This window comes from Entelurus aequoreus, linkage group LG12 (genome assembly GCF_033978785.1).
Source record: "Entelurus aequoreus isolate RoL-2023_Sb linkage group LG12, RoL_Eaeq_v1.1, whole genome shotgun sequence".
Taxonomy (NCBI): domain Eukaryota; kingdom Metazoa; phylum Chordata; class Actinopteri; order Syngnathiformes; family Syngnathidae; genus Entelurus; species Entelurus aequoreus.
The window spans coordinates 17,550,920-17,565,433 of record NC_084742.1 but is presented as its reverse complement, the minus strand read 5'-3'; the positions used below and the strand labels follow the sequence as shown (position 1 = coordinate 17,565,433).

The 14,514-nt window shown below is 39.8% G+C and overlaps 1 protein-coding gene across 2 annotated transcripts in view; it reads left to right on the top strand.

Moving 5' to 3' along the window:
* Positions 1 to 14,514, top strand: part of cacna1c (calcium channel, voltage-dependent, L type, alpha 1C subunit) — a 280,549-nt gene that overhangs the window by 234,964 nt on the left and 31,071 nt on the right. For both annotated transcript variants that reach the window (XM_062064918.1, XM_062064917.1), the window contains exons 28-32: positions 1,527 to 1,673; positions 1,748 to 1,949; positions 4,913 to 5,071; positions 5,149 to 5,259; positions 9,975 to 10,058. In XM_062064918.1, coding sequence (XP_061920902.1) covers positions 1,527 to 1,673; positions 1,748 to 1,949; positions 4,913 to 5,071; positions 5,149 to 5,259; positions 9,975 to 10,058 — 703 coding nt within the window. The remainder of the gene's footprint in view (positions 1 to 1,526; positions 1,674 to 1,747; positions 1,950 to 4,912; positions 5,072 to 5,148; positions 5,260 to 9,974; positions 10,059 to 14,514) is intronic.

Below are 14,514 nucleotides of genomic sequence, written 5' to 3'. Positions count from 1 at the left end.
ATGCATGACCAAAGATCGTACATTGAGAGAGGATGATCTACGCATGGTGATGTACTGTGCTCACCATGTCCTACACAAAGTACATTTACAGTCAGTCATGTCATCATCCTTTTGTCACCTAACAAAAATACAGAGGACATGACTTTCCGGAAGTGCATTGAATTGAATTAATCTATTTTGAAGGGTGAGCGTCATCGTTCAGGATAGCGCTACATGTAATATTTCCGTACTATTCAGTAGAAGATAACATTGCACCGGCTGTGATACGATGGAGAAATACTGTGAGTCATTAGATAAGAAGTCTCTTCGTTGTTATAAGGAGCAAACAGACGTAATTGGATGTAAGGATCCATGCAAGATCGACAAGTCTGAGTGAAGCAAAGACCTCACTTCCTTGATGTCTCATACCCGGACTTTGTGAACTACTTAATTGTTCAACCCAGCTCATTTTACACATTGAAAGACTTTCAAAATTATAAGAGTCAATATAGCTATGGCGGCTTTGTTTGTGGGTGGATTCTTGATGTCTGTGTTTATCTCTATAAGCCCAGTGGACATTGGGTCGCCAAGCCAGTCTGAGTAATGCACTCTAAGAAATGATCCGACCCAAGTTTGACACCCAGGATAATCACAGATAACCAATCTAATGTCATCTCAGCACACTGTGACTGTAAGGCAGCAACGGGAGAATGATGTTCTCAAGTCGCTCCACTTTTGTTTTATGTGGAGGCTACAGTCCGGAAAAGAAAAGTGAGTATTATTTTTATCAATACAACTAATACCAAAGTTATTCAACTAAGCACATCAAGATAATGCAAAGCGGGGCTTTTATTCATTTTTTATAATTTTTTCCACTAACTAAATCTTTTACCTGAAATGATCCGAACACGACGTCGTCAGCACATCACACCTCAGTTGATTGCAGCAATCCAAGCTCGCCTTCGCCGTTAACTCTTCTTTTCAGCCGCTTCTGTTTGTCCAGAAATACGTTTAAGAATGCGATACAAGCTAGTAATATCTCTCCCACCTCCAATGGCACATGTCGTCTGCATTATGAATATTACTGAAAAAATCATCGCCAACCATTAGCGTTTCGGTAACTACCGCCCTTCAATATGGATATCGGCAATGCTTTGTGGGAAATGTGAAAAAATCCAAACCCCTCTATACCTGTAATATTAGCTGATAAAGATAGCATACTAACGTTAGCATGCTAGCATATTACATTTTGACTTTGGACGGTTCAAATCGGTTGGGAAATGTAGAAGTAGTGAAACGTTTTAATGAAGAATAATTGTCACAGAGAAGTGGGAAAACTGTAAATCTTTCTGATATAAAAACGAGATGTCCTGAATAAGTGAAATGTTTGTTGGTGGAATGGTTGAATCGGTTGAGAAATGCGGAAGTTTGAAAACGAACCATTCAAAAGTCCAATAAAATGTGGAATTCCTCATGTTGTGGGAATGTTGGGAATATAAAAAAAGAAGCATTCCCACGATTAAATGTTTAATGTGTGTGTTCTGCAGAGGGTCCTACATAATGTACAAGGACGGAAACGTGGCCAAACCTGAACGAGCACTAAGACAGTGGGAGAACAGCGACTTTAACTTTGACGACGTGCTGCAAGGCATGATGGCTCTGTTTGCTGTGTCCACCTTTGAGGGATGGCCAGGGTGAGTGCGCGCACACACACACACACACACACACACACACAGATAATTTCCTAACACCTATCGTCCTCTTCCAGACTGCTCTACAAGGCCATCGACTCTCACGCAGAGGACGTGGGCCCCATCTACAACTACCGTGTGGTCATCTCCATCTTCTTCATCATCTACATCATCATCATCGCCTTCTTCATGATGAACATCTTTGTGGGTTTTGTCATCGTCACGTTCCAAGAGCAAGGAGAGCAGGAGTACAAGAACTGCGAGCTGGACAAAAACCAGGTACTCTGACGTGTTTCACAAAGTCTAGTCTTGGGTTGCACACTTGGTTAGAATTAGGTGAGAATTAGACCACACCAACACTAAACATTTTCATCCACTCACGAACAGTACAGGCCAAAAGTTTGGACACACCTTCTTTTCAATGTGTTTTCTTTATTTTCATGACTATATACATTGTAGATTGTCACTGAAGGCATCAAAACTATGAATGAACACATGTGGAGTTATGTACTTAACAAAAAAAAGTGAAATAACTGAAAACCTATTTTATATTCTAGTTTCTTTAAAATAGCCACTCTTTGCTCTGATTACTGTTTTGCACACTCTTGGCATTCATTCGATGAGCTTCAAGAGGTAGTCACCTGAAGGGGTTTTCACTTCACAGGTGTCATAGTTTTGATGCCTTCAGTGACAATCTACAATGTAAATAGTCAGGAAAATAAAGAAAACACATTGAAATGAGAAGGTGTGTCCAAACTTCTGGCCTGTATTGTACATTATCTAATATGATCTATGTCCCCACTTAAAGGCATACACAGCCGACTGTAAGGAAATTTTAAGCCAATCAAAAGCGTCCATGACATCATTTGCCGAGGCGACAGTAGCAAACATGGCTGTTCAAGGCAAGAAAAAGAGCAAAAGTAACATGTCAATGTAGAGCATAAGTAACATTATATTTACAATTAAACATACAATAAGTCCTCTCAGTGTGTTTAAAGCCAGCGTTATTTACCATTGTACAAAAGTGACCCAAAAAAACCAGAACCCTTAAAAATGTTATGGGATCCCACAGATTTAAGGAATGTGCCGGTGGAACAGGGGATGTACGTGTGCCTCATAATGCAAAGGTCTTGGGTTCGATCCCCGGATTCGGGGTCTTTCTGTGTGGAGTTTGCATGTTCTCCCCGTGACTGCGTGGGTTTTGATTGATTGATTGAAACTTTTATTAGTAGATTGCACAGTACAGTACATATTCCGTACAATCCACCACTAAATGGTAACACCCGAATACGTTTTTCAACTTGTTTAAGTCGGGGTCCACTTAAATCCATTCATGGTACAGATATATACTATCATCATAATACAGTCATCACACAAGTTAATCATCAGAGTATATACATTGAATTATTTACATTATTTACAATCCGGGGTGTGGGCTATGGAGGGGGGGGGTAGGTTTGGTTGATATCAGGTTCCCTTCGGGTACTCCGGCTTCCTCCCACCTCCAAAGACATGCACCTGGGGATAGGTTGATTGGCAACACTAAATGGTCCCTAGTGTGTGAATGTGAGTCTAAATGTTGTCTGTCTATCTGTGTTGGCCCTGTGATGAGGTGGCGACTTGTCCAGGGTGTACCCCGCCTACCGCCTGAATGCAGCTGAGATAGGCTTCGGCACCTCCCGCGACCCAGAAAGGGACAAGCGGTAGAAAATGGATGGATGGATGGGTTCCGACCGACATTTGTAGAATTTAATCAAATGTTTTGCAACCATCTTGGTCGCTTTGCTTAAAGTCATGTTCTTTTTAAAATATGCTCCAAGCTTTTCAACGTCACACAAAATTGTCATTACTGGAACACAATACTCTTTGGCATTTTACAATGAATATTCTGCACATTCCTAAAATACTCTCAACCCCTCAACACAGTCAAACATTCTGATTTTTGAAAGAGCAAGGCGACACTAAACTTTCTCCGAAAAAAAAAAAAGATTTGTTGGCGAAATATTGTCCTTTCCTTGTTGACCAAGTCATGTTGGGGGAAAATATTTTTCCAATAATTCATGTACAAAAAGTAATACAAAGTATAACCTGAAAATTAACATAAATTATCTTTATTTATTAGAATATTTGTAGGTTCTGGTGTTTTTTGGGTCGACGTTTGACATGTTTTTCCTTTCTTTCCATTACTGAACCGGAAATGGATGGAGACATTTATTTTTTTTAGGTCCGTTTCCGCTTTTGCCTGTTGTGAAATTATCTTAAATGTTATACATTATGGTCTTAAAGAGTCTTAGAATGTCTTAAATTGGACTTGTTGAAGACCCACAAAAAATTATACATTATGAATGACAGGACTTTTCAACTAAATTGTTCTCTCGGCCACATTTCCGGAAAGTTTATTTGTTTAGTCAGAGTTACACATTTCAGAAAAAATGCAAGTGTCCACTGTAGTGGACGCTGACATTTAGGAGGTTAAAATGTCTACCAATGTGTTTACACTGCTACAAATACCTCTGTACAACAGGACTAGTGTTAAAACTAGTGATTTTAGGAACTTGCTTCAAAAACGTTTAAGTCTCTCCCAAGTTTTGAGCTGAACTCGGTCTGGTATCATTCCCGGACTGCCAGTTGAATAACCCTGATTTACTGAATGATCAATGCTGATATCGTAATTGATCAATATCAGTATTGGCCATAACTCAAGCATGCAATATCTGTATCCTATTATAGGTGACAAAAGTTTTATCAGGACATTTTTAGCATGTCGACCTTAGAATCAGAAAACTGAATACTTGATCATCTTGGAGGCTTGATTGGACTTGTTATCACATTGGAAAGCCAGTTTTTACGTCACAATATCTCACTCCACGTTGGAATTCAGGTTTCCTTTCAAGGAACCGCAGCTCCCACAATGCTGGCAGCAGTCGTGCAGCCCTACACCATACTTGAATGTAAACAAGATACAATTATCTTTCTGTGCTTATTTGCGGCACAAATGGCCCAGATTGGGTGGAATAGGTTGAGAATTCAAAACTCTGTCTGACCTTCTCCATGAGGAGTTCCAGAAACGTGCATGTTAGGCTCTTTGGAGATTGTAAATCATCCATGAATGTGAATGTGAGTGTGAGTCTGCCATGCTGGGATTGGCTCTAGCTCACCCGGGACCCTAATGAAGACAAGCAGTATAGAAAGGGAATGGATAAATGATCTAAGAGTGTTTAACTTTTGGTGTTTTGTCACAGCGCCAGTGTGTAGAGTATGCCTTGAAGGCCCGCCCCTTACGCCGCTACATCCCCAAAAACCCCTACCAGTACAAGGTGTGGTATGTGGTCAACTCCACCTACTTCGAGTACCTGATGTTCACCCTTATCCTTCTTAACACCATCTGTCTGGCCATGCAGGTAACACACACACACACACAATATATCTTGATGTTCATTCTGCACCTTTCATTGGTTCTTGTTCACGTGTTTTGCAGCATCACGGCCAGACAAAGAACTTTAACGACGCCATGAACATCCTCAACATGCTCTTCACGGGGCTCTTTACTGTGGAGATGATCCTCAAGCTGATTGCCTTCAAGCCCAGGGTAGGAACTTGTTTGCTGTGAAATAACACACTCATAGGGTACTTTATCTCCATGATCTGATATAATAACCTTCTGTCAAGTTGAGATAATTTTAACATCTCTTTGAAGGCAGTTCACTAGATGACAGAAGTAGTAGGAGAGAACAGGGTTGGTTGTCACGCTTTTTACTCTGAAGTTAATTGCTCTTCACCATCTAAACATCTTCAATAGTCATTCCTGCATTAAACTGAAGTTAAACTGCCTATCGTTTTGCCTATAGTTCACAATCCTTATGAGAGACAAAAGTTTTTTGGGTTTTTTTGCATTTCAATTTGTAAAAATCAGTTAGTTCTTGGTGGCTGGCAATGCAGCTAATGTGAACAATCCATTCTGCCTGTAAATTACTTTTAAAATGTGTCCAAAAACTGTTGGTATGGAAACGGAAATAAATGCGCTGAGAAAAGAAGTTCCAGTCATGCATAAAATGACTAAAATATAATCAATATGGAACATATTATATATTGTCATGAACATGTATGTTACTATGGCATTACGGTGGAAGAGGGGTTAGTGCATCTGCCTCACAATACGAAGGTCCTGAGTAGTCCTGAGTTCAATCCCGGGCTCGGGATCTTTCTGTGTGGAGTTTGCATGTTCTCCCCGTGACTGCGTGGGTTCCCTCCGGGTACTCCGGCTTCCTCCCACCTCCAAAAACATGCACCTGGGGATAGGTTGATTGGCAACACTAAATTGGCCCCAGTGTGTGAATGTGAGTGTGAATGTTGTCTGTCTATCTGTGTTGGCCCTGCGATGAGGTGGCGACTTGTCCAGGGTGTACCCCGCCTTCCGCCCGATTGTAGCTGAGATAGGCTCCAGCGCCCCCCGCGACCCCGAAGGGAATAAGCGGTAGAAAATGGATGGATGGATGGATGTATGTTACTACATTATACATAGACTTGCAGTGTGTATAAAAAACATTGATGGAGGGTTTTGAAGTTGTTTTAGAGAGCTTTGAAGGCTGCAACGGTGACTCCCATTAACCGCACCTTGCAAGCGTTTTTTATCATCTTTAGGATCCTAAAAAAAAGACGTGTGTTCTTGTTTTTCATAATGATTGTGTACAATAGGCAAAATTCCCAAAAAGTGCAGTTCCCCTTTAAAATGTTGGCCTGTATGGCTTTCATTTTCATTGCAACAGACGTAAACAGCTATAACATCACAGGGATGGTTGTCACACACCGTTGGGTTGCATGTCACGTTATTATAAACAAGGCAAAAAAGCACAACAACATTTAAAAATGTGATTACATTGACACAGTGACAAATAGATAATTTTATGCATTTGAACACAAAATGAAGCAACACATTTCTACGCCAAGCCTACTGTATGTAATAGTACAGTATATGTGACAACCGACCTCAAAAACCGACTCAAAATTAAATTTCTTGCAAGCATTAAAGCTTGAATATAGCTCAAATGAGTTAGCTAGCTAATAACCATCCTAACAATAGCTTTCTCACTTTCTAAGGGTTAAAAATAAAAGCCTTACTTAAGAAAATACTATGTTGGTGAGCCCTAGGGATGGGTACCGAATTTGGTTCTTTTATAGGTACTGGCCAAATTCTGTTAGTAGTACCAAGTATAGTTTCACATAAAAACAAACAGTACTATATTTTGATACTGATACAATGCTAATTTACATTGGATATGCCATTTATATGCTATACCGATTACCATTAATTATTTTACATGGTGACTACAACTACAACTCGGATGCACGTTACAATAACAAAAACAGCTGGTGTATAATAAGTACAATACTTCGGGTCTGATTTACTAAGATCCAAATGCCACGCACTAAACATTGTGTGCAATCTATGAAATTGCGTGTACTATTAGTGGGCGCGTGGCGTATGATCCACTAACACTGCATATACAATTCGAAAGTCGTGCAAACCGCCTCATTTAAATGAGGATTTTGCGTGTACCACGGAGACACTTGATAATTTACTTCACCTTCATGTCATGTCTTCATGTTGATAAATCACTTTGTGTGTGCTGAATGATTATATTTGCATCCTTTCCTCCCAGTATTGTGGGCGTTTTGGTAATCAGCATACATTGTGCATATCAAGGAAGACAGAGACGCAAAATGTATTGCACGCTTTATTCTCACCTAACAGACGCAATCCAGTTTGCACAAGTTTAGTAGATTAGCTTTCTGTGCGCTATCAAGTTAACACTTGTTTTATTACACGAAACCCTTTAGTAAATCAGGCCACTACAGTATAAACATTTTGTAGGACTCGACAAAAGACAAGACTGGCACAATCAACTTAATAGCAATGACTATTTCCTGACAACAGCAACACACCTCAGGCAAACTGCATACTTGCAAATGATACTCAGAAGTGTAAGAAAACAAAATGTAACAACAGAACAGCACAGTTACCATCATCAGCGCTCCGTTAAATGTTCTTTTGAAGAAATTGACATTTTATTACTAAACAAGATTTATTATTCACACATTTATTAACACATGAACACACACAAAAATGTAAAATAGGACAGCGAAATACCGGTATAAATTCCCAGGTAGTGGGGAATGGTACAGTATCGGTTCAAAAGTGAAAGGTACCATCCCAAGTGAGCTCTGATACTGATTCTCTAATTTTCACAATTCTACAATTTGTGAAACAGTGGAAAGTGGAAACATATGATGAGGATGACAATCAACCCTGTTCTCCCCCCATATAGCTTTTTTTTTATTAAATTTTAACAGAAGTCCATATTTCCGTTTTTGTCACCTGTAAAATAACTGTTTTATTCTTATTATTAGTCTCCTTTTATTCCTAACTGTTCCATCGTATTATGTTCATGCTAATCCTGCGTGTTACTAATGTTAAAGGGAACTCTTGTATTAACACATTTCTGCTTATAAATGGCAACATTTGTGCTCTAACGCTAGCTTGTTGCCAAAAATGAGGGTTCTCAAGCATCACCCCTCGAAGTCAAACCATCCAAAAAAAATAAGAACAAATGCCTGTGTTGTCTTTTTAAGCAATATTCAGTACCTCCAGGAATTTGTGAGGTCGCGATCCCGCAAATTCACACAAATTCAAACAATCCCTGCGAGTTATGTGTGGCCTTGCAACTTTGTCCAATGCCTGCAACTTATTTGTCTCTGAGCGTCGCTCAAACGCACACATCAACTGTCTAATCAAAACGTATGTTTGTTTCTTGTGTAGACAAAGCAGGAACAGCAACATGTAACACTATATCAACTATTTATTGATCAAATGACACACTTGTTTGTCGTCCTGCGTAGCTCAGACCTACGTCTGTAATGTAATGTAATATACAATCATTTACTTCATAATTTACATGTAGTAAAATAATTAACATTTATTGATTAATAACATATTTTCATTTGCAATGCTGACCTAGCAAAGAGGCAGCATTTACATGTTAGAGATGTAACATGGTTTGGTTTACCAACAAAAATGTGCGCTACGTACTGTTTATCGCTGTCAACAGTTCACAAATGCTCTTAACGTGCGCAGGTTAATGTGGCAAATGTCAATCACAAACATTCTCTTGCTATTACTGCCATCTAGTGTCTACTTTTAGGTCAGTGTGGTATAAAACGAGTAAAATATCAAGGCAGTGTTTGTTTTCCCATTTTTGTTGAAATCCTGTGGGGTTTTTGAAGTTAAGGTTACAAGGAAACTTAAAACGTTGATAACATATTCATAAAATACCTCAAAACTGATTGAATGTTATTGGGAAAAAAATGTCTAAAAATCTAAAAAGCTGTCGCAGATGCAGGCATTTAAGCAGCAATGATCACAAATTAAAGCCTGCAAAATTCTGGAGGTACTGACTATTACTGTCATGAAAAGGTGCATTTTTGGAGCGCAATATTAAGGACTTGAGGAGGAACACACATATAAATAATGAATAATGCATGAGATATTAGATATTTGTGACCCACCTGTTGAGAAGCCCTGCTTCAAAACATGCAATGCATTATTAATCATGTTCCCTTCTTCCATGATTACATAAACTTACAGCAAAAAACACACCATTAAACCCTCCTGACCTTACTGAGTGAACCCATCCTTTTTCAATCCCACTCCCATCTTGGCCCACTTGTGTTATTTTGATACAATCGAACATAGATTTGTTTTTATTTGGGCAACAAGTTGAAATATTCTTGGGTCTTGCAAGCCACCTTGTTTGGCAGCCATATTGGACTTAGTAAATAAGAGGACAGTACAAAAAAAAGAGTGTCCACACTTCATACATTTGTTCATTTGGTCAAGTGTGAATGTTGTCATCTGAACCCTGGTGTGCGATAAAACGACAGAAAATGACTAATATGTTAAGTAAAATGCATTGGAAGTGCCTCTGTGTGTGTGTGTGTGTGCGTGGGTGCGCGCGTGTGTGTGTGTGTGTGTGTGTGTGTGCGCGCGTGTGCGTGTGCGTGTGTGTGTGTGTGTGCGTGTGTGTGTGTGTGTGGGACAACAAGGTTCTTTAAAAGTATATTTTAGAAGCTTTTCATAAAATCTAAGCTGGTGAAAATATCAGCATTGTCGGCGTTCACACTCGACCAAACATGTAAACACACCCTTAGGCTGCACCAATATGGCCGTTTTGATGGCACAACAAGGTGGCGTTTCCCTTCTAACCTTCCTCTCTTACCTCACTCCTCCCCTCCCTCCTCCTTGTGTAGGGGTACTTTAGTGATCCCTGGAATGTGTTTGATTTCCTCATCGTAATTGGAAGCATAATAGACGTCATTCTAAGTGAGATCAACGTAAGTACTCGCCCTCCGCCCGCCTCTACCTCCTTCCTTTCTTGTCCTTCTTGTGTCGTCTCCGCCATCCTTGCCTCCTCCCCTTCCTCTTCCCTCCATCTTTGAGTCCAAGGTGGCCGTACATGGGATCCAAACACAGATGCAGAAGTAAGGCAGGCAGGAGTGACAGACTAACTTACCACTCACACCAACATGAGGATGTTTTTTTTCTGTGCTTTTTGTTTCAATGTCTTCTTTTCTGCCTTCTTTCTGTTCCCTCCATCTCTCCTGCGCAGCATTATTTTGTCGATGCATGGAACACATTTGATGCCTTGATAGTTGTGGGTAGCATTGTTGACATAGCCATCACTGAGGTTAACGTAAGTAGGAAGTCCAAATCCCTCCCATTCCTGCACATGACACGCATACGCAGCAGGCCGAGCGATAATCATCTTGCATGCGTTCAAATGATTAGGAACCCTCGGCTGCATTTGATCCTGGCCCCAATGAGGTCCAGGGAGTGGAGAGAGCCAGATGTCGCAGTGTGGCAGTGCCTCATGATGCATTTTTCTGTAATTTCGAACACATGAAGCACACTTTCAGACTTTTTGTTGGTGCTGCACTCACATTAAGTACACCTGAGCTGTTCAAAGGTCTCCTATTATGCAGAAGTAATAAGTAATGCGTGTTCCTAAAACCTGTTTTTCCCTCACTTGTTTGTTTCATTTTAGTGAGAAACGATCGTATTTGTTCTTTTAAGTTCAGGCTTTGCCACACGTCTTAAAATAAAGCCCAACGCTCTGCGAACTGTCTATCAGTCAGCTACAGTCGCGAGACCGGAAAGTTTTTCTTCCACAAATTTCAAGGGTGTCCCGATCCGATACTGATATCTGTGTGATATCAGCAAAAAAAGCTTGACACAAAAGATTCCAATATAATATTTACTTGTGCAATTCTGGACAGCAAGTTAACATCTAATTGTCCTCCAATAAGCACACAAGAATGGTCTTTTCTTCTATTATAGTCTAGTAATTTACAAAAGGTAAACATGGTAGGCTGTAGGCTACTTGGAGCTAGCAGCTACACAACAGCTTATCACTTAATAGCAAACAAGCTAGACATTCGTAATAAGTGTCCTTCATTGAACAATATTGCAGTCTGATACAGCACATTTGTCATTACAAACCAGTATCAAATATTTATAGTTGCATATTACTTACTTACATACAAAGTCTCCAAGGCAGAAGTGTATTAGAAAGTATCCAGTAACAAACGTGTCCGCATCATTCAACTTACTGTGTCACAAGCTTAACTTCATGAGTTATTGTGACCACTCGGTGTCGCCAAAAAATAATCACCACTCCACTTTAACTTAAAGACAGCATAAATCTATTCCAGAAGTTTAATTAATAAATAGGTTAGTGTTTTTCATACGTGCCATTGTTCTCTGTTTGACTAAATTCACTTGATCAAACCTTTTCTGATATTCCACACTACAAAATAATAAAAGTTTGTATCGGATCAATATCAGTATCGGCCAATAGGCAAAGTTCCAATCTCGATATTGTATCGGAAGCGAAAAGGTTTTATCGGGACACCCCTAATAAATATGCTAATCTAGTACAATATTGCTGTTCAAATGTGAGTGTAATGTTAGCATGTAGCTGACTTAACTATGCTAGTGTTGCTAACGTTTATGTCCTCCTGTCCCTGCTCCTTAACGTTACGTTTTGTGTGATACATGACGTCAATTGCGCTGGACAAGTGCAGAGTTATATATATGAAAAAAGTGGAGACACACTCGCCGTGGAGAAGCATTGCTCATTAGCATAAAAGCTACAGAAACACAAAACGACAGTGTACCTAAAAGCACATTAAAACTGTCATACACTGTTGAAAAGTAGTATAATATTCGGGGTGTCCCCATACAACATTTTCATATCCAACACGATACTGATATTGAAGCCTATAATAAAATCAGATCGGGACTCCTCTTGTGTAATATGGGACCTTTAACATTGAAAAACAAGGTTTCTATTATTAAAATTGCTCGGCCTGTTAAAAAAAATACATGCATTTGTTTTGCATCGTCACTTTCCCTTTGACAGATACAACATGACAAGATGCAATATCCAGGTCTGGTCCACTTTTTCTTCCAGATTCATTTAGTATCCTGAATAAAGTGGTAAGGTTTTTTTTTGGTCAATTGTGCAGCGAGGGGGACGGATTTAATCTATAAATGGCTCCGCTGCGGGCCGGTGAAATGTATGTAAATATATTTGTGCATTCTCAGCGGTCACTGATGGAGTGGCATAACAATGTATCAGACCAACGCAAGTCAAACGTTGAGTGTCCATTGTTTGTACACTTCAGGCGTTCTATTCTGTTGGTGTACAGAATTCCACATCATATAGTCAAAGACCAGGCTTCTTATTTACAATGATGTGGCATCCAGCCTGGTCAGCATGTTGCTGGACACTTGGCTGGGTACACGTGCACAACAGGCGCCTTAATGACATGCACGTGCCCACAGACGTAGCGTAAGCATGATGTCACACCCGTAGGGGCACGTGTACGCAGCTGCTTTTACACCGTGAGACAAGGCCAGGACGTGTGCACACGGGTCCCACAGCATGTCCCCTGTGGTAGAATGAAGTTTGTTTCACCCGAGACGCCGCTGGCCCGGCATACCAATAAGCACAGCACTTCCCAAGGGTGCTCGGCTGCTTTTAGGCTTCCAGAAAAGGAATCCATGCGCATGTTTTACCTCTCCAGAGAAGCTTGCCAGGGCTTCCTATAAACAACACTTCACATTTGACTCGCTTCTAAAGTGAGCTCCACTAGACCAAAGATATGCATCTTTGTCATGTGTACATCATTATTGTTTTCCTCTCTCACTACTAACTACACCCTTTGTTCTTGTGTTGTGTTTTACACTGTAACATATTTAATGCGTTACACAATAAGCTAGTAGTACTAATAATAATAGTGTCTTCTGGTGCTGCTGTGTGTTGTTGCATAATGTTAACCTGCCGCAGTAAAAGTACTGGCTCTTCACAGTAGTTCTGGTGGGGTTGTAGTATGTTCTAACTGTAATACAAAGTAGCGCCACTTGCTGTACAGTATTGTAGTGACACGATAACTTAACCATTGCAAATGAACGCAGTACAGTAGTGTAACTTGCCATCATAAACACCAGGTAGTGAGCTTTCAGGTGCCATTGTAGATCTATGACATTGCGTAAACTGTTATATGGTGTCCTGCGTCGCAACGTGATAACATAGTAGCAGCACGGTGCGTAACCATATAAACATAGATGTAATGTAGAAAAGCTTTGTAACACTAAATAGTGAAACATTAGCGCTAGTATTAGTATCATATTGCATAGCAGCTGTAAGTACAATGAAATAATTAGAGGTGTCCCAATCCGATATTGGATATCACTCGGATATCATAAAAAAACAACTGTATCGGCTCATATCCGACTGAATCTAAAATCTCCGATATTAGCACTCCATTCTGGGCAGTCCATTACAGGCTCCAAGCATCAACAACATCTGCGTCAATGCAAAGTAGCCTCCTCACTGAGGAGGCTAGCACGGCCTGTACATTTTTAATCTTCACTTCCATGGCAGCAAATTAGCTACATTTCATACAAGTATACCTGAAGTACAAGGAAAAGCTAAGCATGCGACACCCCTGACCTGAGCCAGGAGCAGGACACAAAAAAAATCATGCTAACCGCTAAGCCAGCTTGAATGTAATGTCGCAAAACAGTCAAATAAGTGTTTAGTGTGCTTTAACAGAAGTGTGGCAGGAATCGTGTTACTGCACAGCGAAGAGTAACCAGCTGTTAACTGGAATTTATCAAGTATTTTATTACAGCATCTCCAGAGAAAATAATAAAACTATTACTCAGAGAGTACACGTCCGAAAACCGGAAATTACACAAAATGTTACCGCAAACGTCACACATACTGTATACGACAAAAACGGCACCCTATGAAAAAAATGTTGTGATATATATTGCAAAAGGTTGCAATATACTGTATACTGTATCTCGATTTTTAGGCTTTAACTTGGGAGTGATGCGTAATATTGGATTTAAATATTTAATTCAATGTTTAAGGTTAAAATGTATGATTGATAACAAATTGGTCAGTTTTTTTCATACAGTATCTACTGTTGCTCAATATTGTTTTCTGTTTGAGTAATATCACTTTATCATGCCTTTTTTAACATTCCACACTACAAAATAAGTAATAAAAATATGTATGATTCATGGTGATATTGTATCACTTCAATATTGTGTCGGCCAATACTCAAGGCTGCAATATCAATATAGTATCGGGGTGTCCCAATACATCTGTTTCGCTTTCAATTTGATACAGATATTGGAGTCTTAAGTATTGGTTGATTCCAATATTGAACCGATACGATATCAGCAGCAATCATACATACATGTATTATTTTGTAG